The sequence below is a fragment of the Sturnus vulgaris genome, chromosome 26 (genome assembly GCF_052056855.1).
Source record: "Sturnus vulgaris isolate bStuVul1 chromosome 26, bStuVul1.hap1, whole genome shotgun sequence".
Lineage (NCBI taxonomy): Eukaryota > Metazoa > Chordata > Aves > Passeriformes > Sturnidae > Sturnus > Sturnus vulgaris.
Genome location: NC_142268.1, coordinates 3,761,540 through 3,788,200, shown reverse-complemented (window position 1 = coordinate 3,788,200; position 26,661 = coordinate 3,761,540). Strand labels below are relative to the sequence as shown.

The 26,661-nt window shown below is 51.6% G+C and overlaps 1 protein-coding gene across 1 annotated transcript in view; it reads right to left on the bottom strand.

The window, feature by feature from the left end:
* Window positions 1-26,420, bottom strand: part of ZAP70 (zeta chain of T cell receptor associated protein kinase 70) — a 31,973-nt gene extending 5,553 nt beyond the window's left edge. The window contains exons 1-7 of the mRNA XM_088179103.1: window positions 26,188-26,420; window positions 8,109-8,556; window positions 5,150-5,310; window positions 3,908-4,046; window positions 2,249-2,327; window positions 1,549-1,589; window positions 145-193 (exon numbers count right to left, since the gene is read on the bottom strand). Of these exons, the coding sequence (XP_088035229.1) occupies window positions 145-193; window positions 1,549-1,589; window positions 2,249-2,327; window positions 3,908-4,046; window positions 5,150-5,310; window positions 8,109-8,510 (871 nt within the window). The 5' untranslated portion in view covers window positions 8,511-8,556; window positions 26,188-26,420. The remainder of the gene's footprint in view (window positions 1-144; window positions 194-1,548; window positions 1,590-2,248; window positions 2,328-3,907; window positions 4,047-5,149; window positions 5,311-8,108; window positions 8,557-26,187) is intronic.
* Window positions 26,421-26,661: the final 241 nt, after the last annotated feature.

The following is a 26,661-nucleotide window of genomic DNA, read 5'->3' as shown; positions in this document are numbered from 1 at the left end:
CCCGGTGTGGGTGCAGGACCCCAAAATGTCTGGGGTGCTCCTGGGCGCTTTTGCTTCATAGCAGGGGTCCAGGGAACCCCCAGGCTCCTGGGACATCCCCAGTCCTGTCCCCTGTGAGGAGCAGAGGGCTCTGGAGGTGCTCACCAACAGGGTCTGGGGTGTATCCATCTGCATTGAGGGGGCCCAGGTTTCTCTGGAAAAGAAATGGGGAGAAAGTGGATAAAGGAGAAATTGCTTCAGTTGAAAATGGAGGGAAAAGAGACAGGGAAGCTGCACCCCAACACAGCCCCAGCTTCACCCCAAAAACAGCCCCAGCTGCACCCCAAACACAGCCCCAGCTTCATCCCAAGCACAGCCCCAGCTTCATCCCAAACACAGCCCCAGCTGCACCCCAAACACAGCCCCAGCTTCATCCCAAGCACAGCCCCAGCTGCACCCCAAACACAGCCCCAGCTTCATCCCAAGCACAGCCCCAGCTTCATCCCAACAGCCCCAGCTGGTGATCCCTCTGAAAGGCCCTGAGGGAGGCTGAGATTGGAGTGGTCTGGAGCCAGCATTGCTGTTCCAGTCTTGGCTGCAGCTCCCCCAGGGCAGGGCACAGCAGGGATTTGGGGGCAGGGACTGTAAGGCAGGGACCCTTCTCCCAGGGGCTGTGCAGGGTGAGGCCTCTGTCACCTCTGCTGTCCCCATCCCAGTTTACAGTGAGCCAGGAAGGGCAGGGGAGCCTGGAGGCAGCACAGGCAGAGTGGCCTTGGGAGAACCCAGAGACACTGCACAGCCACTGTCCCCAGAGCAGAGAGCAACAGGGTGGCACAGCTTGGAATGACAGAGTCACAGAATCCCAGAATATCCTGAGCTGGGAGGGACCCTCAGGGATGATGAGTGCAGCCCCTGTCCCTGCACAGACCCCCCAACAATCCCACCCTGAGCATCCCTGAGAGCACTGTCCAAACGCTCCTGGAGCTCTGGCAGCCTTGGGGCCGGGACCATTCCCTGGGGAGCCTGGGCAGTGCCCAGCACCCTGGAGGTCACCGTGGATGTGAGAGCACCCTGAGGTGATGGGTGAGCCCCCAGGCCTCACTCAGCCCCCCTGGGATCCCCAAACCCGCCTGGTTTCAGCACAGCTCAGCACTCAGGGGCTGAGCAGGGACATTCCCTGGGGCACAGGGAGCACAAAGCCCTGGCTGGGGGCCAGCAGGAGCAGCAGGGCTGAGCATTCCCAGAATCCCAGCACAGCTCCCTCGCTGCTGCCTGGCCAGCAGGGCAGGGATGGAGGGTCCCCAGGGACAGGCCCACATGTTGCAAGGAGCTCAGGATGAATGGAAACCCTTCTCAGCTCTACCAGGGGCTGTGGCCAGCTATTCCCCACCCCCATACAAGCTGGAAAGGGAACAACATCCCAGCTGGGCTTAATAAAGTCCAGTGCAGTTCCTGAGCTTTTCAGACAAAAGCAGGGTTTGAAGAACAGAGTTTGATCAGCCAAGCTTGAAATGCAGCAATTTTAAAACCACTGAGGTCCCAATAAAACAGAGCCTCCCCCAGACTTACGCTCACGGAGGGGTGGGTGGGTGGAACTGGTGCTGCAGAGGCTGTGAAACAGGAGAGAGGATTTGTTATCAGGAGTTTATTAATTATCAGGAATTTGTTACCAGGAGTTTGCCCTAAGCAGGGTCAGAGCATCAGTCCTTGAAGGATCCTGTGGCCTGATCACATCCCCTTCACCCCCCAAAGGAAAGTTTCCACAGCTTTAGCCTAAAAACGTGTGGAAATGTGTCTGGATGTGGCTGTTCCCAAATTTTCTCAGGGAAAATGCCACCACTGGAGCACCCCCGGGTCCAGGGGCAGAGACTGAGCTGTGGCCCAGGACAGGGCAGGCTCTGAGGTGACATTTGTGACATGTGCACCCAAAGTGCCCCCTGGATGTGAGTGTTCAGAGAGCCAGCAGTGCCCAGCCTGGCAGGACGTGGATGTTCCTGCTGCCTAAAACCCTAAAAATCAGGTCATGCTCCAAATCCATCTGTTGGGCACCAAATCCATTTGGCCACTGACTCCCCCCACCTGCTCCTGCCTTTGGGCCACCTCAGGCCAGGCCTGGCCAGTGACAGCACCAAGGGAGACTGGCCCAGGTTGCCAGAGGGGCAGAGCCCTCCCTGGGCACAGGAAGGGAAATTCGGGCTGGCACTGCTGCAGCTGGCACCAGTTGGTGGCAAAGCAAGGCCAGGGGTGGCACTGAGAGCTGTCAGCTCACCTGGCATGTTGGGGTTGGGGCAGGCTTCCCTCAGGTAGAAAATCAGCCCGTCTGGTTTGAGTTTTAAGTACTCCACCAACTGGGAAAGGGATGGGAGGAAAAAGAGATAATTGTGAGGAGAAAATAATCTTTTTTTTTTTTCCCCCTATTATTGTTGAAGGCAACTTTTGTGGCTTAGGGCAATGATTCCTCTCAGATTTATGGCAGGCAGGGACCAGACTGTTTCTCTGTTTCTGTCCTCTATTTGTGCACTCAGGGATGTCCCAGGGTGTGATTGCATCCCTGGATATCTGCCAGAGCTGGGAAGAACTTGGGAAATTCGATAAGGCCCAAAAAAAGACAAAAATCTCCAGTCTGAGTAGGGCATGTTATTGTTGTGCCAGCCAGGAAGGGTTTTAGCCCTGAAGTGTGGGATAAATCCTGGGAGAATCAGATCCTTTCCCAGGGGAACTCCAGGGTTTGTGCTGGGGATCCCAGGCAGTTGTTGGTGGATCCAGCACAGAGGGGACATCAGCCAGGCTGGGGACAGCCAGCACCAGCCCCCAGGGACCCCAGGCTTCCCCTTCCCCTCCTGGCTGGCTCAGGTTTCAGCTGCAATCAGAGCCTGGCACGGTTCTGTTGCCATAAAAATGCCCCCAAATCTTTGTTTTCAATAAAATTCTGAGTGAAAACAGCCCTGGGAATTCAGAAAATTCAGCAAAATGGGGTTGCTGTCCCACAGACAGCCCTAGCCAGGAGGAAGCTCCAGCATCCACTCCCTGGATAATTTTAGTTAATGGTTTAACTCTTAAATGACTTGATTTAATTAATTAATCCCAACCAATATATGTATTAATTATAAATAGTGTGTTATTCTTCAATTACTCTCAGCCTGTATGGAACAAGGTTGCCATGAGCTGATTTTGCAGGAGCACAGCTCGGGGAAATTGCTGGAATTTTAAGTTTTGATTAACTAAATCTGATATACTCCAATGAACAAAGCCTGGGAGAGGAAGATGGATTGAGGTTGGACATCTGGAATGCAGAATTTATCGACCAGAAGGAGACTTTGGAGAAACCAGAAGAAAAAGAAGAGACAAAAAAGATTCAGTTTAGGCATTGGAGAGTCCCTGCGGGAGAACAAAAGGATTAAAAAGATTAAAAATATGGTGTAATTAGCAGAAAAAGAGAAATTAATATCCAATAGATTATAGAATACTAATTAATGCAAGAGAATTAGGACAGAATCATGGACTATTCTGAGCTGGAAGGATCAATGGTGATGATTAAAATTAAGTGAGGGGGATTAAACCCACAACCGTGGTGTTATGATGTCATTTAGAACCAATGAACATTAATTTCTTTTTCTATATAAATGATTATAAATATGTAAATATAAATAATAGAAATGTTATCTTTATAAATAATAGAAATATGAATAATACATAAATGTAAATATAAATATAAAGTGATAAAGTTTTAGATCAGGATCTGTGTGGAGGCCAGAATTTTATCAGCCACGCACACAAACCCTGGCCAGGAATAAAACAATTCCTGGCTCACTGACACTGAAAAGGTGATGTTAGAGAGGTTTATTTACCCTGGTGATTTTGAGGGATTTGGTAACACTTCAAAGCAAGGAAAAGGTGCCTCAATTTCTGAGGACACCCAGCCTGGTACCTGCCAGAGTGTGTCAAACTTGGTGCCCTCAGGAATGGAATATTTCCCAGATTTATCGTGATCCACCCGGTAGTGATACACAGTCTTGCCATAGATGAGGGACAGGGCATAGGCACGGTTCTCCTTCTTTTCTCTCAGCCTGGCAGGAAGGAAAATTATTCATTAATTCTTAAAAGCAGCTCTTGGTTTTACTCTGAGGATTGTCAGTGTAGGTGGAGAGTGGGCACGTGGAGAGGTGTCCCTGCATCCCTGTATAAAATGCATGAATTATATATATTCCAGTCCAAAATAAAATGCAAGAGGCTGTCTGGAGCTATTTCAAAATTTAAATAACAGACCTGATCCAGTACCTGCTGCCTCAGGTGAAAAAAACCCTCCATTAAGGCAAAAACCACCAGAGAGGCCAAAACTCCACTCTAAACATTAAGGCAGAGCTGACCAAAAGCCTAAAGCTGGGTCCAGTGGAATTGTCACCTTCCCAACCCCCTCTGCAGAGGCTGAGGAGGGATCTTCACCTCCAGTTTTCACCCCTCTCACAGAACCAGAGAATCTCAAAATCGTTTCAGTTTGAAAAGACTTTAAAGTCACCCTGTTCCTGTTCCTTCCACTGTCCCAGGCTGCTCCAATCCCAATGTCCAGCCTGGCCTGGGACACTGCCAGGGATCCAGGGGCAGCCACAGCTGCTCTGGGCACCCTGTGCCAGCCCTGCCCACCCTCCCAGGGAACAATTCCTGCCCAATATCCCATCTAAACCGACTCTTAATTTCAAACCATTCCCCCTTGTCCTATTGTTCCAGCTCCTGATGAACTGTTCTCCAGCTAATTCTTTCTTTCCCTAACTCATCCAGGAGAAAACTGAATTATATTAAGGATGTCTCATCAGAGCAGAGATGCAGAGAAAAACTTTCTCCTGTGTTTTCTGGGCCTTGCATTGCCAGCCTGTCAGTGTTTCATATCTTCCCCCACTGAATCCTGTGTCCCTCATCGTCCTGTGCACAGCAACCAAACTTCATAGAGATATTGAAACATAAGAAACAAATAAAACTCCAGATTGCCTCTTCATGGGAGGGGCAGACACTGGACAAGAACAGATTTGGGGCTCAGCCCATGTTTGAAATATCTGTAACCACTCTGAGCACATTCAGCTACACCTGCTCTGCCACGTGAAACCAGTAACAGCAGGGGTGGGGAATGGTAAAAAATCCAGGGATCCCATCATGTTGCAGGGGTTTGGATACTCACAGGAATTTCCCATCAGGCTGTGCCCCCGAGTAGAGCCTCCTCTCTGCCTCCTCCCGGCTGATATTGCCGTGGTACCAGGGCATCCTCTCGTGGGCTGTGGTGGCCACGAGCTTCTCCACCTGGGGGGCCTGGCTGATGATGGCCTGTTCCAGAGCATCCCCCTGGGAAAGAGCAGCAAAAGGGACCTGCTGCCATCCTGCTGCTCTGCTGATGGCTTCAGCACAGCTCGTCTGGGCCACGACACAGGAAACTTGGAACATCTATCATTGAGACCCAACAGTGGCTGAATTCTGTTCTGCTGCACAGCAGAATTGCTGCCTTATCTCAGCTGACCTAATCCCTTAAATCCAGCTGAAGTCCTTTGACGTTGGTGAGGGAAGAGAGAAGACACCACGTTTATGTGGGGATCTTAACACTGGGCCTGTGGGGTTTCATTCAGCCTTGTGTTCCTGGTGGGTGGCAAGTTGGATCTGAGTCACTGCTGGCAGCCCAAAGGGCCACCGTGTCCTGGGGGGCACCAGGCCCAGGGAGGGATTGTCCCACTCTGCTCTGCACTGGGGCAGCCTCACCTCCAGTGCTGGGGGCACCTTGGGCACCACAAGATCAGAAGGACCCAGAGGTGTTGGAGAGTGTCCAAAGGAGGGACACGGAGCTGGGGAAGCTCTGAGGAGCAGCTGAGGGCACTCGGCTCGTTCAGCTGGAGCAGAGGAGACTGAGGGGAGACTCCTCGGGGGCTGCAGCTCCTCCCGAGGGGAGGCAGAGGGGCAGGGGCTGAGCTCTGCTCTGGGCCAGGGCCAGGAGCCCAGGAAGGGCTGGAGCTGTGCCAGGGCTTGGCATGGAGCTCAGGGAAAGGTTCTTCCCCCCGAGGGTGCTGGGCACTGCCCAGGCTCCCCAGGGAATGGTCCCGGCCCCAAGGCTGCCAGAGCTCCAGGAGCGTTTGGACAGCGCTCTCAGGGATGCTCAGGGTGGGATTGTTGGGGGGTCTCTGCAGGGACAGGGGCTGCACTCATCATCCCTGAGGGATCCAGCTCAGAATATTCCATCACTCCATGATTTTCTTTAGAGCACGACCTTCCTGGTGCCCCTGCCCTCCTGGCTGCTCAGCACCCACAGGACCGGTCGAGGTCGGTGCAGTTTGGCAATCTCAGGGGTGAGACCCTGAACTCCTTCCCCGGGCTCGCTCCGGTGTTAAACCGTTACTGTCCCTTTGCCAGGAGGTGGCGATGTCCTTTGTGTTATCTGCAGGTGGCCACAGATCTGCTCTGGGGGAAACCCAACAGAATCCACGGTTCTGGGAGAGAATTCTGCTACAAAATACCTCATTTGAGCACACAACAACTCATTCAGCTATAGAAACCCTGCAGAGCACCTTGTTCACCCTACAAATTACCCCATTCTGTCAAACACGTTTGGTGTAAATAGGCCAAATTTACAGAGCTTCTGTTGAAGGACTCCATAAGAAGACTGGCTGAGCCGTATTTCTCTGGGGCCTTAAAAGAAAATATAGAACTCCAGAATGATTTAGGCTGGAAAAGACCTTCAAGGTCATGGAGTCCAACCTGTGCCCCATCACCAGCCCAGAGCACTGAGTGCCACATCCAGGCCTTCCTTGGGCACCTCCAGAGATGGGGACTCCAAACCTCCCTGGGCAGCCCCTTCCAACAAAACAACAAAATGACCCCTGGAAGTGTCTGAGGAGCCAAGGTGGCAGCAGGCAGAAAGAAATGAAGTCCATGGCTGCCTGTGGGGCAATTTAGGATTCTATTTATGCATATATTGTAGATATTCCAGTCTGCAATAAAAATGCAGGAACCTGTATGTGGCTATTTTAAAGTTTATATAACACACAGACCTGATCCAGCACCCCCTGCCTTGGTCTCATGGGTAAAACCTTCACTGGCAAAAAACCCCAAACCTCTGCAGAGGCAAAAAATCCACTCCACAGAGTGAAAAAGAACAGAGCAAAAGTCTAAGTCTGGTTTCATTTCATCTTCAGCACAATGTTGGGAGGCACAGGCACCTCACATATAGACAGATACTCCCAGAAATCACAGAATATTCTGAGTTGGAAGGGACCCACAAGGATCATCAAGTCCAATTATTAAGTAAATGGAGATGTGGGGATGGAACCCACAACCTTGGCATTATTAGCACCATGCTTTGACCAACTGAGCCAATCAATTGGGATGGAGAATCTGCTGCCAGCAGCACCAGGGACACATCCATGGCATGGGGGTCATGTCTTTATGTGCCTCTGGAGCTCCGTGGTTGGGTTTTGGGATGAGTTTGTTTAATTCTGGGATGCGTTTATTGAGGTTTGGGATGGGTTTGTTTAGTTCTGGGATGTGTTTGTTGGGGGTTGGGATGTGCTTGTTGGTATTTGGGATGGGTGTGTTGGGGTTTGGGATGGGTTTGTTGGGGTTTGGGAAGGGTGTGTTGGGGTTTGGGATGGGTTTGTTGGTGTTTGGGATGGGTTTATTGGTGTTTGGGATAGGTTTGTTGGGGTTTGGGATGGGTGTGTTGGGGTTTGGGATGGGTTTGTTGGGGATTGGGATGGGTTTGTTGGGGTTTGGGATGGGTTTGTTGGGGTTTGGGATGGGTTTGTTGGTGTTTGGGATGGGTGTGTTGGGGTTTGGGATGGTTTTGTTGGGGTTTGGGATGGGTTGACTTGTTGGCTTTTGGGATCAGAGCTCTGGTCTAAGGCAGGGATCATCCCAAGGGCTGCAGAGGAGAAGGACTCTTGGGGCAAGGCCTGCAAAGTGAACTCCAGCTGTTCCAAGGACAGCTCTAAAGGCTTGGGAAGCATGTGGAGAAGAATCTGGGAAAGACCCAGATTCAGAGCCCTGGCAGCGCCAGCACCCTCCGGGGAGAGGAACCTCACTGTGCTGTGCTGCAAGCGGGACACAACAGTGCCAGGGGGGTGACGGGTCCCCACCCCACCCCTGGGGTACCCCAGTACCTCCAGTTTCCAGGTCTGCCGCACGTATTCCCGCACCATGTTGTCCCTCATGCTGTCGAAGACGCCGGGCTGGGGCTCCACGCCGCTGGGCCGGTTGCAGGGTTTGCGCAGGGGGCAGCAGAGCCCGTCGGCGTCCTTGGAGTAGAACTCGCAGAGCTCCTCGGGCCCGCAGTGCGCCTTGCCCCCCAGGATGGCGTAGGTGCCGTTGAGCTGGCGCTCGATGGGGTAGTGGTAGAACTGCAGGTCACACACCATGGACAGCACGTAGCCGCCCAGGCTGCGCAGGCACTGGCGCAGCAGGAACAGCCCGTCCGCCATCCCCGCCAGCTTCAGGTGCTCCTCGGCCTCCGAGCGCGCGATGCTGCCGTAGTAGAAGGGCAGGTGGGCAGCGGCGTCCGGCATCTCCTCCCCGCCTGTCCTCACCGCTCACGCGCTGCCGGGGCACGGCCTGGCGGGGGAAATCGGCCCCTGACGCCGTCAGTTTGTAAAATGGTCTCCTTGGGGTTCAGACTTCCCTCTCCGGGGGTTCTCCTGCTGGGTCTCTGTGAGGTCATTTCAAACTCACAGTGTCCCACATCCCTCTATCCTGCCCTTACTGGAGCTGGGAAGTGTAAATAAAAATCCACCTGATCTTGATTTAAAGACCCCAAGCAAGAGAGAATCCACTCAGTCTTGGTTTATAGATGCCAAGGAATAGAGAAACCTGATTTAAAGACCCCAAGCAAGAGAGAATCCACTCAATCTTGGTTTATAGATGCCAAGGAATAGAGAAACCTGATTTAAAGACCCCAAGCAAGAGAGAATCCACTCAGTCTTGGTTTATAGATGCCAAGGAATAGAGAAACCTGATTTAAAGACCCCAAGCAAGAGAGAATCCACTCAATCTTGGTTTATAGATGCCAAGGAATAGAGAAACCTGATTTAAAGACCCCAAGCAAGAGAGAATCCACTCAATCTTGGTTTATAGATGCCAAAGAATAGAGAAAGCACCTGATCCAAATTTAAAGACCTCAAGCAAGAAAGAATGCCCCAAATCCTACAGGGAGTTTCTCCTGTGCTTGATTACTTTCACTATTAAAAATGTGCTCCTTAAATCCATCCTGATGTTTTTAGCCTTGACTTCCTACCATTTTCTCTTCAGCCCTGTTCACAATAAAAGGAAATTCTTTGGCCTCTCTGAATAAATGAGTTTTGCCATGGAGGTCTAGAAGGCCAAAACCCTACATGCATTAAACCACGAGGTGGATATGAAATGTCTAAAACAACATTTAGATAAACAACTGCACCAAGCACAGCAAAAGGAGAGAAACCCAAGTGCTTCTGGGCAGACATCGACCATCAGTCAGCAGGAGCAAGAAGAAACCTTCCTTGAATTGTTTTTTAAACAATCTGTGGATTTTTTCCCTACAATACCTGGCTCTGGCTGGTTCCTGATGCTCTGATCCCCTTGGCAGAGAGGGCCCTTCGTTGACCAAGTCCCTGCAGAGCCCCTGGTGCCGAAGAGCTTTAGGGCTTGTGTCTGTGCAGGGCTTGTATCTCTATCTTGAATCATCGAAAATCCCACCCAGAGGGTGTGACAGAGCCCAGTTTGCTGTAGTCAATGGAAACATTATCGTGACCAAAGGGTCTCATTTGTTCCCCGGAGCCTGAAATTTGGGGTTGTTCCTGCGCAGACGATGACCCGAAAAAGATCAGAGAGATTTTCTCCATCTGCGCCTCCTGCAAATGCGTCACTCGTGTGAGGAGCAAAGAAACATCAGATTTTGGGGCAGCACACTGAGTGTTTGCCCTGATTCTTCCCAGTTTGACTCTTCTGGACATGGTGGGAGAAGTCGCTTCCCCAAGGGCTGAGCCCACAGCTGCAGCCAGAGCTGTGCCTGGGCTTGTGGTCAGTCCTGCCATGGTGATCAGCCCTGCTCTGATGGTCAGCCCTGTCCTGGTGGTCAGCCCTGTCCTGGTGGCCAGCCCTGCTCTGGTTCATCCCTCCCAGCAGCACAGGGCCCTCCTGCCATCCCCTGGCATCCCTGGAGCTGGGAAGGGTTTGGCTGGATCTCTGTGTTGGAAGGGCTCAGGAGGAACTGTTCTCCCCCGTACACCCTGCCCTGCTCAGCCCCCCACGGCAAAGGGCTGCCAGGAGCTGGATTTATGGCAACCAGAGCCTCCTCTACCTGTTTGTTGTGCCCATGAAGCTCTGCAATGGCCCTGACGAGAACAGGAAGGGAGAGCAGAGAGGAGGCGTCTCAGCTGAGGCAGGAAACCACAACAGGAAGCATCAGTGGTTCACAGCCAGGGTGAGGGACCAGCAGAAACCATCCCAGGCACAGCTCAAATCAGCCCAAATTGTGAAGGTCCTGTCACCAAATTCACCAAATGGAGCAAAGTGGGGTCTGGGCACAGCTGCCAGCCTGGAACGTGGAGGTGAATGGGAACACCCTGAGGCTCAAACCCAAACTGGAGCTGGTGCTTGGGACCGAAGCAAAGCATCCTAATCCTGTGATGCCTCCAGGAATCAAAGCCCAGACTGGTTCCCAGAGCTGGTTGCCCAGGTTCAGCTCCTGGGAGCAGCTGGTTGCCAGCTCTGCCCAACCTCAGCCTGCTCCCAGGGGAGGGCAGCTCCCAGGAAAATGGGCTGAAGGAGGTGAGCAGTGAGGATTGCAGCTCTGGGGTTTAGCCTGGCAGGTTCATGAGTCAAGTTCATGAGGAAGAGGAAATGCTGAGTGGGCAGAGGGACGTCGATGGCCTCCTGTGTGAGCTGCTGCTTCCCACTGGGATAAACACCCATGAGATCTGCACCCAAACCTGCTGAATCCCTTCTCTGGAAAGTCCAAGCTCAGAACATCACAGCAAATGGAACACCTTTGTCAGTAGCTCAGCCAGGTGAAAATGAGAGGGCAGAAGTTATTGATGACATGCAGGCCCTCACAGAATTTCCAGCTGCCCACACAAGGTGCTCTGTTATAAACAGGTTGTTTTTCCTCTCCAAACACAGGGTTTGGAGTGAAGAAACCGTCACAGAGACACAGGAGAGGGACCCAGGGCTCAGAGGTTGAGTCAGACGGTGCCACCCAAGCCCTGCTACCACAGATCAGCCCTGGTAGGAAATTGCTGAGAAAAACCATCCCAGTCCTGAGATGTGAGGAAAAGTCACCCCCTGAAGCTTGAGAGCAGATTTGAACAGGAGGATTTATAATCCCTCTAAAGTTCTTACTTTTAAAGGTTTGTCTTGCAGTCCTGGCTGGTTTTATTGCCCACACAGCAGCTCAGGGTCTCCTCTAATTCCTCTTCCAAACTCCAGCTCTGTTCCTTGGCACCAGCTCTGGGTGGACCTAAGCAACCCTGAACAATCTCAACAGACCTGCACAAATCTCCTTTAACTTTGTTCTCCCACGCTGCCAAATGCAGCCAAAAATGAGAACCAATTTCCTGGAGTAACACCTGAAAGAACCTGTGCAAGGGACCCTCCACGTTATTCATTTCCATTATCAGCCCCTCATTTTTCCAGCTCAGTCTGTGTCCCTGGGGTGCAGGTGCTGGGTGTTCCCTTGGGTTTGGGTGGTCCCACAGGTTGGGCACAGGGAGCAGGGCTGGAAGCCCAAGGCTCCTCTGGTGATGGCCACGTTGGCAAGTTGGTGTCATGATGTGAAGATGCACCCAAAAAAACAACCCCCGCACGAAATGAGTTGGGTTTGTGCCCCAAGACACAGGAAAGGCAGGCAGGAAGCCATGGAGATGTCACTCAATCACATCTATTTATAGCTGGCCACTCGTTTTGACTCAGATCAGACAAGAACCAGCAGGAACTGGTTTGATTTTATAATTTCCCAGAACAGCACTTGGTGCAAATCCGGGCCAGTTCCCAAGAGCAGGGGGTTGTACTGGTGAAACTGGAGCAGCACTGGCAAGATTCAGCATCCTGTTAAGAGCAAGTTTTCTGTCTCCTTGTTCTGGCAGCAATAACCCCACACACCACAAAGAATCCCTGATACCACAGCCCTTGGCTGTGCCTTTAGGGTGGTTGGGACAGTCTGGGGGGAGCAGGGACCTGCCTGGAGGGGATCAGGTGGGGAAGGATGGGAATCGTGTGATGGGGAACCAGGAGAGGTAAAAAGGAGGATCTGGGGGGCTTCTGTCCTTTGGGGGTTTGTGTTGCCAGTGTGGGGTGTTTTTAACAATTCCCTAAATGGAGTTTAACTGGGGAAGGGAGGGAGAGGCAGCTCAAGGGAAGTGCCAGGAAAATGTGCCTGGGGGTGGCTGAGAGGGGAGTTCAGCCTGGGATGGGCCTGGGGGCTCTGAACTGCTCTGGGGGTTCCTTCTGCTGCCCCTCAGGGCTGGGGTGTCCCATGAAGAGGCTCCAGGGTGGGTTCTGATGGGCAGGGCACAGCCCAGGTTTGGGATTGCCCATCCCAGCACAGGTGGAGGCACGGGGTGGGTGTGGGGCACCAGCTCTGCCCTGAGCTCCCCTGGCCTCTGCTGCCTCCTTGTCCCCTCCTGATGCCAAATGGCCACAGAGATGCTTCTCGTGGTGCCTTGCCTGGTCCCACCTGTATTTAATGCCACAATAAATGCACTTTCAGAGGTGATGGGCACGGCCAGGGACCTTCTGCCTGTCCCCATCCCTTCCCTGCATTTCATTCTCTTGTTCCTGGTTTCTGGTTGAAGATAAGAAAGGCTGGAAAACACCTGCAGTGTCCAAGTTGCCTTCCCAGATGGTTCATCCCAGAACTGGCTGGGACTGTGCAAGAGGAGGAACTGAGGAGCTGATTCCTGGAGGATTCCTGGGTTTGGTTTTATTTTTTAATTCATAAATAACAGAAAACCTCCAATAATTTTGATTTAACTTGCAATAACTTTGATTCAGTGCAATATCTCTTAGTTCAAAGAAAAAACTGAAAAACTTCACCTTGCCTTGACCTGGCTACATGCTTCTAATTAGTGATTAATTATTTATGCACTCCATGGTAGGTCGTCCCAACATTTAGGAGAGTGACATTCCTGGCTGGAGCTGCTGTTCTGCCCTCCCTGCTGGCTGCTCAGCTCTTGATTAACACTTGAGCTGTGTGGGAGTGGGAGTTTGTGAGAGCTGAGCTGTGTTTGTGCTCACAAACACGGGCTGTGTGCAGATAACGATCTGCTCTCCTGCTCAGGAGCTCACTGACTCACAGCTGCCCCAAAATGGGTGAGTTTACAGTAAATCAGGAAAACCTCCCTGATTCCCACCAAGGAGCTGCTCTGCTCTTGCTGGCCTTGAGCCAAGCTGAGTCCTCAGTGCCCCAGGGCTGCCTGATGCAGAAATTCTCTATAAAAAAATCACCAAGGGCGGAAGAGACCTCCAAGGTCAAGCCCAACCTTTGACCCAACACCACCCAGTCACCAAACCCAGCACTGAGTGCCATGTCCAGTTGTTTCTTGGACACCTCCGGGGTGTTTCACCACTTCCCAGGGCAGCCTGTTCCAGTACTTGACAACTCTTTCTATGAAGAAATCCTTCCTGATGTCCTCCTTCCCCTCCGAAGTGAAATGTGGGAGCCACTTGGCCCCAGGGACAGTCCCCCGTCCTTTTCAGAAGGAAAAATGTTTAATTCCACACCACTGCCAAGGCCCATTGAGGGACCTGGTGATGTGGGAAGGCTCCTGGGGGAGCTCAGTGTCCCTCCACCCCCTTCTAAATCCTTTCCTCATGCCACCCATCCCAGTGGTAGTGGAGCTCCAAAAGAGAGGGGATGGTTCTGTTTGAGTGCTTGTGTCAGACAAAAGGAGGCTCAGGGGGGACCCTCTCCCTTCTCCAGGTGCCTCCTGACAGGAGGGTGGGGCTGGGTGGGGTCAGTCATTTCTGCCAGGTAAAAGGTGCTGGGACAAGAGGAAAGAGCCTCAAGCTGTGCCAGGGGAGGCTCAGAGTGAATATTAGGAGCAGGGTTATAAAGCCCAGGGCAGGGATCCCCATCCCTGGGGGGAGTGGAAAGGTGTGGCACTTGGGGACAGGGTTAGTGGTGGCTTTTTAAAGGACCTTAAAGGCCTTTTGCACCCTCAGCAATGCTGTGATTCAGCCACAGGCAGCGCTGACCCAGTGAGGGGGGAGAGGTTTGCTGTCACTTCCCAGCCAGGTGCTGAGCTGCCCGGGGTCCCCCAGCTCTGTTAAACGTTTATTGCCACCAGTCAGTGCTTGTGGTGAGTGCTGGAGGGCTCACACTGCTCACAGAGCCCTTCCTGGCTGTTATAAATACATATTATATTACTGGCTTCTTGCAAATATTAAAATGAATGCTATATGCATAATGTTGGAAAACTTTGCTGCATGCATATAGTTTCTTTTAGTTCTGTTATTAACAAAACTTAGAAATAGTAGTGTGATAAATATATTTTCCTTGGACTACAACATGGTGATGTAAAAAGCTTTTGTTCATGCAACTAACTCAGAGAATGGTAAAAGGATAATCAGGAAATTCTTCACATTCTTGGATTATCCTATCTGGATGAAGATAACCAGAACTCCAGGGAAGGAATTTATTGATCAGGGAGTAGTGACCGAATGGCGCCACAAAAAAGTTGATTTTCAGGTTGGGGGTGGATGATTTTGAATAATGCCTGAAGATCTATGAATATGCAACGGGTTGATGCATTTAAAGAAGTGTTTTCTGAGTTAGTGTGTGCTCTTGGCTGAATGTCAAACACCTTTTGCTTTATTATTTGTCTCTGACTGTCTTCTATTAAACCTTTTAAAATTTACCAGGAAAGTGAACCTCGTTTTTCACACTGACACTGTGCCACCTCTGCCTGTGTCACCTCTGCTCCCAGCTCTCACATCCTCCCTCCTGCTCTGCTCTGACTCTGCCCCAGCTGAGGCTGCTGCTCCTTCCCCAGAGGCAGAGCTGGAAGCTCCACGCCAGGCAGGTCTGGTGCCCTCAGATGGCTCTGAAGGGGGATCGTTTCTCTCAGGGTTATTTGTTAATGAGAGGATGTGCTCCGGGAGCAGGGGAGGGACAGGGCCACCTGCACTGGGGCTGTGGGGACACCTCTGTGCCTCCTCTAACGGCTGGCGCTGCCACAAAGCAGTTTTTGGGTTCCCAGAAAGCATTTTTTGGTGTCACTTTGCTTCCTCTGGGTTTTCCCAGCTGCCTCAGGTGCCTCCCCTGCAGAGGCTGGGACAGGAATTTCTGTGGGGCAGAGGAGGTGACACAGCAGAGAGCAGTGAGGACACTGCAGCAAGAGGTGCTGTGAGAATCCTGGACTTGCACAAACTCTGCTCCTATTTCCATGCACTCGTGTCCATGGGGGTCCTCCAAGCACATGGAAATAGGAGCAGAGTTCCTGCAAGTCCAGAAGGATTCACACAGCACCTGCACCTCTCCTCTCACCTCACAGCACCTTCTCCTCTCTTTTTAGCAGAGAAAGAGCCTGTCTGGTAAAACTGGCTTGGCTGGGTGTTCTCTGAGTGGGGATGTGGCTGGAAAGGCACATCCAGGCGTGGGGGTCTCTGCAGTGCTGAGTCTGCTCTGACTGCACTGGGTGTTTGCTGGCCACAGAGCTGACTCCAGTTCTGACACCACTTGGAGGAGTTTAGCCAAAATTCTGGGCCCTTTCCCTAAAAAAGAAGGATATCAGTTCCTTATCTCCTCTGAAAAGATCCCTGGACATTTCTTTATCCCAGGTAGGAGCCTGGCAACCCCTGGTAAACCAGAATGTAACCAACACAAATTTTTCCTAAAGAATAATATTTTTCCCAAAATGCTGCAATGACAGGAAGAGAAAATTGAACTGAATGTGGTTCTTTGTCTCAACTCCAGCTGACATCAGTATTTCAGGAACATCCAGAGGTGCAGACAGGCACAAGTGCCCTGATCCCTGTGTCCTGATCAGAGGCTGGGTTAGAGCAGGGACAGAAGCCTTGCAGCTGCCCCTGGTTTGTGGAAGCATCTTCTCCCAAGCCAAATGTCCCTGGTGAGCAGCTTCCCTCCGGATCAGGAGGGTGCTGGGCCCAGGGTGGCACTGCTGGGACACTTCTGTGTAAAGCCAAGTCACTGTGCTGTCCTCAGGCAGCCTGGGCTCCTCTGCTGGCTGTGGGAAGGCTGTGAAACCCCGCTGAGCCTTTGTGGAGCCACTGGAGACACTCCTGGCTCCAGAGCCATTGATCCTGAACAGTTTTTAATGAGGGGCTGAGGCACAGAGTTAAACACAACCCCCCCTCATTTCCTGCCTGGCATCCCCCCTGCTCCTGGGGGCTCAGAACTCAGCCCCGGCTCTCAGCAAATGATGGCAGGAGGAGCACAGAGCTCGTCCCTGCCACCAAGGGGTTGACAACAAATGGAGAGGGGTCAGAAATCCCGCAGATCCTCTGGCTTTGGAGGAGGAACCAAGGACAGGAAACTGCAGTAGTTTATGCACAAGCTGGAGGAGAAGGGCTCTGGTTTTTCCTTTGCTTCTCCCTGGCCTCCCTGCATCACCTTGTGCTGAAATAACAACTTACACACAACACCAGGGGCCTGGAGACTGACCCCTGCCAGTGCAGAGGGCTCGGGGAGTGTCAGACTGCAGGAAGATTAAATGAGATATTTATGTAGGCACTGAGGAGTTGTGGCTGAGCCCATTCCTTGACTACTTTACTACTTCCTTACTCCTGCAAGTAGCACAGCCTTGAGCAGGGTGTGGGAAAGGGGACACAGAGGGCTTTGAGAGCACTGGAAATAAATTTACCCTGCACTGGTTTGGGTCCTCCTGAAGGTGCTGAGCAGGTTCTGAGCTGCCCTGTGCACCGAGCCCTCCTCACCCCTGCCCTGCTCCCTGCTCCAGGTGCTGGAGGGCTCTCAGCTCTATTTCCAACCACAAGTGACAGTGGCTTTGGTGCATGAACAGCTGTGTTCTTGCCTTGTCTCTGCTGTTTAAAAATAAAAGTAATGCATGTGTGAAGTGTCAGCATGGCTGGGCTTCCGTCCTTCAGCATTTCTGTTTCATTTAGCTCTGAGAGGAAATGGTTGTTGTGTCTCCCAGAGTGAGATCTCCCTGCTGAGCACAGGCTGTGCTCTGGCTTTGTGTTCTGGGTGGTTCTGTCCAAAGCCACCTCCCCTCTCCTCTCTCTGCTTCCCAAGGTGGATTTTGAGGCATTCTCACTCTGGACATCTCTGTGCAGATGTGGCCCTTTGTACATTTCTGGTTCAAAGTCCAACCCTGGAGCCACCCACACAGATCTGCAAGTCCCTCCTGGAGAGGAGGATTGAAACAGGGAATCTCAAAACCATGGAATGGTTTGGGTTGGAGGGACCCTAAAGCCCACCCAGTGCCACCCCTGCCATGGCAGGGACACCTTCCACTGTCCCAGGCTGCTCCAATCCCAATGTCCAGCCTGGCCTTGGGCACTGCCAGGGATCCAGGGGCAGCCACAGCTGCTCTGGGCACCCTGTGCCAGCCCTGCCCACCCTCTGAGTAAGGAATTCTGCCCATTATCCATCCCAGACCCAGCAGCTGCCACCCAACCCAGCACGGAGCTCCTTGTGCTGCTGTGTCAGTGCCAAACTTTGGTCACCTCAGCTTGGACAACACAAAGGCTCCCCTGATCCCTGAGCCGCCCCAAAACTGCCCCAAAACGGCCACTGGACAGAGAGCTCTGCCTGGGGCAGTGCCAGGTGGAAGTTCCAGCTCCCCCAGACCGCTGTGGTCTCTGAACATCTGCAGCAGATGTTGGAGCTGCTTCATCCTCAGCTTCCAGTGGGACACGGCAGCTCCTGTGCTCCAGGAGTGTCTGGAACAGGGACACAACCTCCTGCAGCCCTGCTGGAGGGCTTTGGGCAGGTTAGAAATACAGAAATATGGAAATATGCAGCTCAGGAGTTGGCTGAGACACCAAAGAGAATTCTCTGTGCTTGCAGTGCCAGAGGCTCTGCTGGCTGTGAGTCACAGGTTTTCTCAGTCTTTGAAAGTTCAGGTGAAGGGGCCACCAGCAGCTCCCAGCACCACAAAATGAACGTGTTGGGTTCATCTTTATAGTGAGAATATTCCTGTGGGCACAGGGGGTGAAAGCTGCTGCCACGTGGGGAAGAGCTGGAGGAGCCCTGGGTGCTGTCACTGCTCCTCAGACACAGCACGAGGAGTTCAGTCTACACAGACCAGACCTAAACATTCCCTGTGGTTTAGAAATTAAAGACTAAAATAAGTACCCACCCCTGGGGCTCAGTCCCATGATCCCTGCACGTTGGTGAGGCTGAAATGAGTTATTTTGGGGGGTGATTTGAGCCTCAAAGAGTTGGAAATGTGACAAGTTCAGGAAAGAGCAGTGAAAGAGATGAAGAGCCTGGCTGGGCTGATTGATGGGCTCAGCCCTGGGGGATGGAGACAAACATGAATTGTTGGCCAAGAGTGATGGGGGAACATCTGAGAGCAAAGGAGAAGCATCTGAGGAGGACAAGTTTCTTTCAGAGAGGAAAAACTGGTTTGGATGTGCTGATAAAATGAAACAGGAATAAAGCAGAAGAAATTAATCAGTGGGAAGGAAATCTGAGTATCAAGAAACACTTCCAAGCAAGAAGATTCATCAGGATGTGGGGCAGGGGGAGAGTGGAAGTCCCATTGCCAAGACCTTAGCACTGGATCAGGAAACGGGAACAATCCTCCCCAGGCAGGAAGAGCCCAGGATGAGCTCACAGGACTTTCCCATATCTAATTCCTGCAATCCTGGGTTCCATTAGGGAAAATCCTACTTTCAGTTTCTTTCTGTGATTGCCAGTTCTGTAAGGTTTTTGTGGAAAACTAAAAAACACCAAGCACAGAAGGATTTTGCTCATGCCAGTGACATTTTTGGTGGTGTTTCTGTGTGAAAGAGTAAAACCCTCCCTGGGCGCAGCAGTAAATATTCTCTGGCACATTTTTATAACTCAGTGATCAGGACTGAGGTGAAAAAACAACTCATTCTCCATGGTCTGGTGAGTTCCTGGTGTTAGTCCTTCCTGTGCTCTCAAGGGGAGGTTGCTTTAATCAATAACTGCCCATGCTCAGCCTGTTCTCACATGGGCACTATTCACCTCTCCCTTCACTTTTCCACCCAGGAAAAATATCTCTGAGGTGACCTTGCAGCTGAACATCCCATAGCAGGCAAAATCCAGCATTTCCCTCTTGGAAGGGACACTAGAAGGAGCAGGAAGAGTTAATGCTGCCCCACAGGAAACCTTCGGGGTCTTTCTGTTCTGTCCCCCCCAGCTGGACCTGGGGGCCAACAAGAGCCCATGGACACGAACCCAGTGTGCTCACAGGAATGGGGATGGGAGCTGGAGGTCCCTCTCAGCTGTGCAGGATGTTCCTGGCTGTGTTTTGGGGCACTGAGAGCAAAGTTCTTTTTTCCCCTCCAGCAGTTTCATAGGGCCTGCAGCTTTTATTCAGCACTTGCAGCAGAGCCAGAGTGGAAATCCCTGCAGATCCCAGGGAATGCAGCTGAGCAGGGCCTGTCCTGCCCTGCTTGGAGCTCCCACAAGGGCCTGGAGCCATTGGAGCCGTGGGAGTGGATTATGGGGAGGTGCAGACAGCCCTGAACACCCTGAACCTTCTGCCCATCCCTCTGGCATCCCTTGCCCTGTTCTGCTTTTCTCCAGACTCTCGTCTGCCTCCCCATCCAGATGCTGTTCCTTGGGGCAGGATTTGCTGGATGCTTCCCCAGCTCAGCTCTCTGTGCCCAGTCTGCCCAGTTTGGCTCTACAGGACCCTCTTCCATCCCCCTGCTCTGTCCTGGAGGTGACAACACAACAGGACCTTGAACATCTGATGCAGAAATTGGGAGATGCTTTTCCACTGGTGTATGGGCATGTGCTCAGTCTCACCCTCCTCCCTATGGCTGCATTCATAAAACAAAGCTTTGGCTGTGATATTTCATTTATGGGGCTGCTCCCACCCCTGCCTTCGGAGCTCTGTGCCTGAATAAAAACTGAGATATAAAACCCAGATAAAAACTGAGGGGCCAACCATACGTGGATGTGCTCACAAATAATCTGCTGGATCTGCACAAACATCTGACAGGAAAAAAGTTGCGTTTTTCACTGAAAAACCCAGCACTTTCCACTCGCCCTGCAGATCTCAACAACAGATTCGAGTGTGAGCTGCTTCAGGGTGCTCAGTGCTGCCTGCATCTTTCCAAAATCAAATTATAAGAGTTCACTCTACTTCAGAGACCAACACTGAGAGTTTTCTGATGAGATGGAGAACAGGAGAGCCAAAGCCCTGAATGATCTGTTCTTCCCTGGGCCAACCTGTCACACCTGAGTTACCTCAGAGGCTCTGGCTGGGGGACTGTTTAGAAGATTTTCAGAGGCACAAATCAGATGGTTTTGTAAGAGACTTTAAAGGTTTAAAATACTTAGGCCCAGGGGATTTTGGCCAGAATAAGAGAGAACCTGAGCAAAATATGCACTTTGGAGGCAGAAGGATTTTCTGTGAGATCTGAGCTCGGGGTTGGAGTCAATCACTGAGACAATCACTGGGGCTGGGGTCTCTTCCAGCTCAATCTCTGCCCGGGTTTCCTGTCCAGGTAATTCCTGACAGACAGAAACATCCCTGAAGTGCTGGGAGAGAGTGACTGGTTTGGTGAAATCATCATAAACGAAGGTTTGAGATTTCACTCATTTTCTGCAGGTGCTGGAGTACTCCTGGTGTAGTTGGTGGATACAATGACCCCAGGGATGGTGCTTTTGCTGCTCAGTGATTTCTGCTTTGCAGTTTTGCTCATCCACTGCTGCCCAACCCAGCCCTGGGCAGAATCCAGAGTTTTCCATTTCCTCCATCTCATCCACTCCAAGCCTTTAACAGAGCTCCAGGGGGACAAACTGGGAGGCTCACGGTTCTGCTTTGGGATTTAACTCTTGCAACAGAGGATTTACTGAGTATCCCAGAATATCCTGAGCTGGATCCCTCAGGGATGATGAGTGCAGCCCCTGTCCCTGCACAGACCCCCCAACAATCCCACCCTGAGCATCCCTGAGAGCGCTGTCCAAACGCTCCTGGAGCTCTGGCAGCCTTGGGGCCGGGACCATTCCCTGGGGAGCCTGGGCAGTGCCCAGCACCCTCGGGGGGAAGAACCTTTCCCTGAGCTCCATGCCAAGCCCTGGCACAGCTCCAGCCCTTCCTGGGCTCCTGGCCCTGCTCACCACAGAGATCAGAGCTGCTCCTGGCCAGCTCCCCTTGGCACCAGAGCTGGGGAGCTTCAGTTCCAGCCACATCTCCGGGACAATTGGCCCAGGAAGGACAAGAATTGAGGCCAATGTCCAAGTCCAGGGTGCCACAGGGAGATTTTGCTGCTGGAAAAGCCCGTGGCAGCACAGGGATGGGGTGTAGGGGTGTGGATGGAGCAGCTCCCTGAACACAACAGCCTCAATGGGGAAACTCGAGTGCTTCTGTAAATCTGTTAATGGGGAGCAGGGGGAGGAAAAAAATACGTGAGTGAAAGGGAAAGGAATGGAAATGCTGCATTTAACACCTGGATGTGCCCAGGGATGTGTTTAAAATGGCTCCTGCCTGCTTTGTGAGCTCAGTGCTCCCACCTGGAGCACCTGCAGAGATTCTCCCAAAAGCATTGCCCTGCTCCCTGTCCCTTCCAAGGCTTTACCCCAGGTTTTGCCCAGGAGGAGAGCTTTGCTCCTTGAAAAGGAGCTGGTGCTCTGCCCCTGGTGCCACATCAGTTCTGTATTTTGGGGCAGCTGAGGGGTGACATTGCTCTCCCTGTCCTGAGGGTGAGGATGATGAGGGAGGCAGCAATGGGCTGGAGTTCTCCAATAACTCACTTGCTCTGCCCCCAGGAAACACATTCCAGCTCTGGGAACCTGGGATCTAGGGTGGGCCTTGAGGGAATGATCATCCTAACACCTCCTGTACTATGGCCTGCAAGGCTCAGAACTGAAGTTCTTGTGCTGTTCTAAAACCCCGTGGGATTTTCAGAAAAATCTGGCATCACCTGAAACCTTTTACCCCATTTCTTGTGCCAGAGCCCTAAATCTGTTTGAGTTCTGAAGTTCCTGCAGGAATTTTGTGTTGTCTTGGTCCCTCAGGGGCACCCAGGAGGTGAAGTGTTTGCTTTCCCTTGTACTTTGGGCTCATTCAGAATAAAAAGAATAAAGAGAATAAAAGAAAAGAACAAAAAACTGCATGTGTCTCCCAAGGTTCAGGTGACAAGTCCTGCATGAAGTTTCACCTCCTTTAGCACCCATCCTGTGGGGTTTATGTGCATCTGCCCCTGCTGAAGGGATTCTGTCACTGAGGGGCTCCTGGGTCCTGCTGGAAGCCAAAGGATGGCTGGGGAGGTCTCAGGTCTGTGGCTGCTCAAAGCAGGGCTTAGCTAAGCTTGGCTTGACTGGGAGATGCTGGGATGGTCAAGCCCAGTGGCCAGGAGCAGTCTGGGGTCCTGCTTCCCCAGGATCCACTGGAAATGTCCTCAATTCCTGTTGGGAGTTGAGGCCCCCACATTTGCCCTTTGGTATTTGCTGCTCCCAGGGAAGTGGGGGACGGCTCCTGGATTGCTCAGGGAATGTTTGACATCCCAGGAAAAGCATTCCCAGCTCTGTGGAGAAGAGCCAGAGCAATGGAAACCTGATCTGATGGATCCTGCACTGCAATCTCCCAGCTGTAAGGTCAGAAAGTGGAAAATTAAAGGAGAAAGTTTGAGAGCAGGAGAGTTTATTGAGCCTCAGATGCTCTGGTTGGAGTTTTAGAAGAGGCAAGATGAACATAAGGCTGAAATTTAACTGCAGCAAGGAAAGGAATTCTGCAGGATGCAGCTGAGGGCCCAAAATCCCAGGTGGGGAATGTCCTGGAGGTGGGTGATGCTCTGGAAGGGTCTCCATGGAGCTCAAGCCTTGCCTGAGCATTGCTGGAACATTATTTCAGAGCAGAGACCATTCCTTTATTAATCTGTGATCTGAGGATTGAACAGAAATTCTGACTGGGCAGGATTACAGGATGGCCAGAGGAAATTCCTGGAGGGGAAATTCTGAAGAGGAAATTCTGAGTAGGAAAATTAAAACAACTGGGAAGTGAAAGGGTTGGACATCAGCTCTGCTCCTGCAAGAAATCCTCAGCTCTGAGGGGTCAGGACATCCCTGAATGTGAGCAGTGATTTGTGAGGGGCAATGGGAATTTGTTCCCACATTCCCTGAGTGTGGAAATGCTCCACTCACAGGCAGCTTGGGATCTCTGTTTTCTAAGAATAAAGCTGAGCCAAGATTGTCTGAGGCAGAAATAAAGTGTCAGATCTGCCCAGGGAATTTTGTTTATTTTTAATTACAGCAGCAAAGGGGTTTGGATGGGATGTGGGGAAATGGAATTATTTCAGACTTCTTCATGTTTTATCTTTCCTGCCTCCCTCACTGAGGCTGGAATTTGATTCCTGGCTCTGTGTGGAGTTTGTGGAAGCTGCCCATGGTCCCCACGGCCTCCTGGGATCTGCCCCATGTTCTGGGCTCTCTCTGCTGTGCCCATTCAATTCCACACCCTGCAGAGCCTTTCCTGGCACCTCTGGGTTGATTCAGGGATCAAAGCTGTGTTTAAAAATGCACATTCCTGAACTAAGGACTAAGCAAGGGTTATACTTCGAGGTTATATTTAATTATATTAAATATTCGATTCTGTTCTATTCTATTCTAGTCTATTCTTATATTTCATTATATTAATGCATTTATTGTATCTCTGTCTATACTTTAGGTGTATGTGCTTACAGCCTCTATTATATTATCCAGGCATTAAACATTGGCAGTGCTCACCCGGAGAGGAGAAGGATCCAGGGAGAGCTGAGAGCCCCTTGCAGGGCCTAAAGGGGCTCCAGGAGAGCTGGAGAGGGACTGGGGACAAGGGATGGAGGGACAGGACACAGGGAATGGCTTCCACGGCCAGAGGGCAGGGCTGGATGGGATATTGGGAAGGAATTGTTCCCTGGGAGGGTGGGCAGGGCTGGCACAGGGTGCCCAGAGCAGCTGTGGCTGCCCCTGGATCCCTGGCAGTGTCCCAGGCCAGGTTGGACACTGGGATTGGAGCAGCCTGGGACAGTGGAAGGTGTCCCTGCCATGGCAGGGGTGGCACTGGGTGAGCTTTGAGGTCCCTCCAACCCAAACCAGTCTGGGATTCCATGGCTTTAATTCCCAACCCATCCACTTGCTGTTACCACCTAATTCTCCCTACAACTCCACAGAGATTCCCAGGAAATCAAGCACTAAACAAAACGTGTGAGCCTTTAAATCAGCTCATAACCATTATTTCTACTTTTGGGTATTTCCAACCTTCCAGAACTTCTTGCTTTGCCCCACAAGGAGCTGCTCCCTGCTCCCTCCTCTGCCCAGCCACCACTCAACCCCAAACGTTGTCAGAGGTGAAAAAATCCTTTCAGTGGCTGAAAGCCACGCTTTGCCTTCAGCCTCTCTCTTTCTGTGCCTCCAGTCCCACCTGCTCGGGGTTTATGTGAGGAAAAACCCGGCTTAACCAACACCTTTGTCCTTCCTGACCTTTGCTGCTCAAGCCAAGTTTTCTGTGCCTGGTTGAGTGGGTTTAGGTCATGGATGGAACCTGGGTATTCCCAGGATTTCTGCTTTTCGTGGTGCTTTGCAGAGAGACCATGGATTGTCCTGGTTATCTGGGAGTTTCCAAGAAAGCCTCTTTCCTAACATCTGGATGGGAATTAACTTTTAAAGTTGTATATTAATATGTGTGAATTCTAAATCCTGCTGTGGCATCACTCAAGTTTCTTTAGGAAATCCAATTCCCAGCAGCATAAGCAAACTTTTCAGAGAATTGGGTCCCTCTTCCCAAGAGGAAAAAGGAGCATGAGGGATTGGAATCAGCAGAATCATAAATAAATCAGGAAGCACAGCCCCATATTTCCATTTGTTCATCCCCTGCCAGTGAGGAGCCTGATCCCTTCTCCAGTTCTTCCCTGGATTGGCTTTCCCTGGTGTCCCTGTGGGGGTTTATTCCAAATCTAATAGATAGGGAAGCTTTTCTGAGGTTCAAACCCAAGGTTCCTTTGTCCCAGGTTATTCCCTAACACCCCAGACTGTGTTTGGATTGTCAGGACTTGGAACTGTGCCTGTTCTCACCGAGCAACAACAGAGGAGATGCCAAAGAAATCCAAGGAAATAAAAGTGAGTTTTGCTCTGGATTTCAGTCTATTGTTATAATGGCCAGCAGCAAATCTCTGAAGTTTTTCTGGAGTGTTTGGAGCATTACCCAGCAGGTGCCAGGTGTCCTAAACTTTCCCATTGCCACTGAGATCCTAAATCTTCCCACATGGCCACTGAGATCCTAAACCTTCCCATTGCCACTGAGATCCTAAACCTTTCCATTGCCACTGAGATCCCAAACCTTCCCAATTTCACTGAGATCCTAAACCTTCCCACAGCCACTGAGATCCCAAACCTTCCCAATTTCACTGAGATCCTAAACCTTCCCACAGCCACTGAGATCCCAAGCCTTCCCAATTTCACTGAGATCCTAAACCTTCCCACAGTGTCACTGAGATCCTAAACCTTCCCAATTTCACTGAGATCCTAAACCTTCCCACATGGCCACTGAGATCCCAAACCTTCCCATTGCCACTGAGATCCTAAACCTTCCCAATTTCACTGAGATCCTAAACCTTCCCACATGGCCACTGAGATCCCAAACCTTCCCAATTTCACTGAGATCCTAAACCTTCCCACAGCCCCACTGAGATCCTAAACCTTCCCACAGCCCCACTGAGATCCTAAACCTTCCCACATGGCCACTGAGGTTCGCAGGAAATTTAAAGAGAAACTTCCAGAGTTTTGATGCCATGTCCAGAAGCAAGGGGAAGGGAATGGCTGGCCAGGAGTGTTGGACCACAAGGCACCACCTCATCATCTTCTGACCTGTCTAAAACCCCCTCAGCTTCAAAAAGAACGCGATGCCCCCAACTCAACCCCGTTTCTTTTCCAATGGAGCGATCAGTAGGGAAACAGAGGTGGCATGAGGAATGAATCTGGAATTTCAACACCAACATTTCCCAGGATCTTCCCCCTGAACCCCCTGGGCTGCAGGAAGGCACCAGGCAGGGAGCACAGCAGCCATGATGTCGGTGCCACCCAAACCGCGAGCACAAAGCGTCCCTTACCTGCTGTGCCGAGGAGCACGGCGCCTCGGGGCTTCCCTACGGCAGCTGGGAAGCAGGGAAGGAAAAAAAAAGAGGCAAAATAATCTCTGTTGGGTGAGGCTTGTGTCGATTTGGGGAAAGAAGAGGCCGCAGCATCCAGTGAGAGCTCTGGCATTCGCAAACCACCGCTGGCTGGGTTTCTCTGAAATGTGACCCTATTTCCTTGTTGCACAGGAAAGGAAAGGAGAGCAAACAAAAGCTCTGCAGCTCTGAAGAGTGAAAGAGCTCTGAGATCTTCTCCGAGCCAGGGCAGGGGTCTGCTGGGGAGGAGAACACAGCAGAGGGAGGTGCTGAGGAGCTGCTGTAATTGAAATTAAAGTTTTAGGAGCAGACGTGGCGTGGGGAGCGAAGTTCTCTCCTTGAACAGTTTCCACTGAGCAGGTGTTGGTGGGAAAGGGTGAGTGGTGTCTTTGTCTTTGCCACAGGATCACAGAA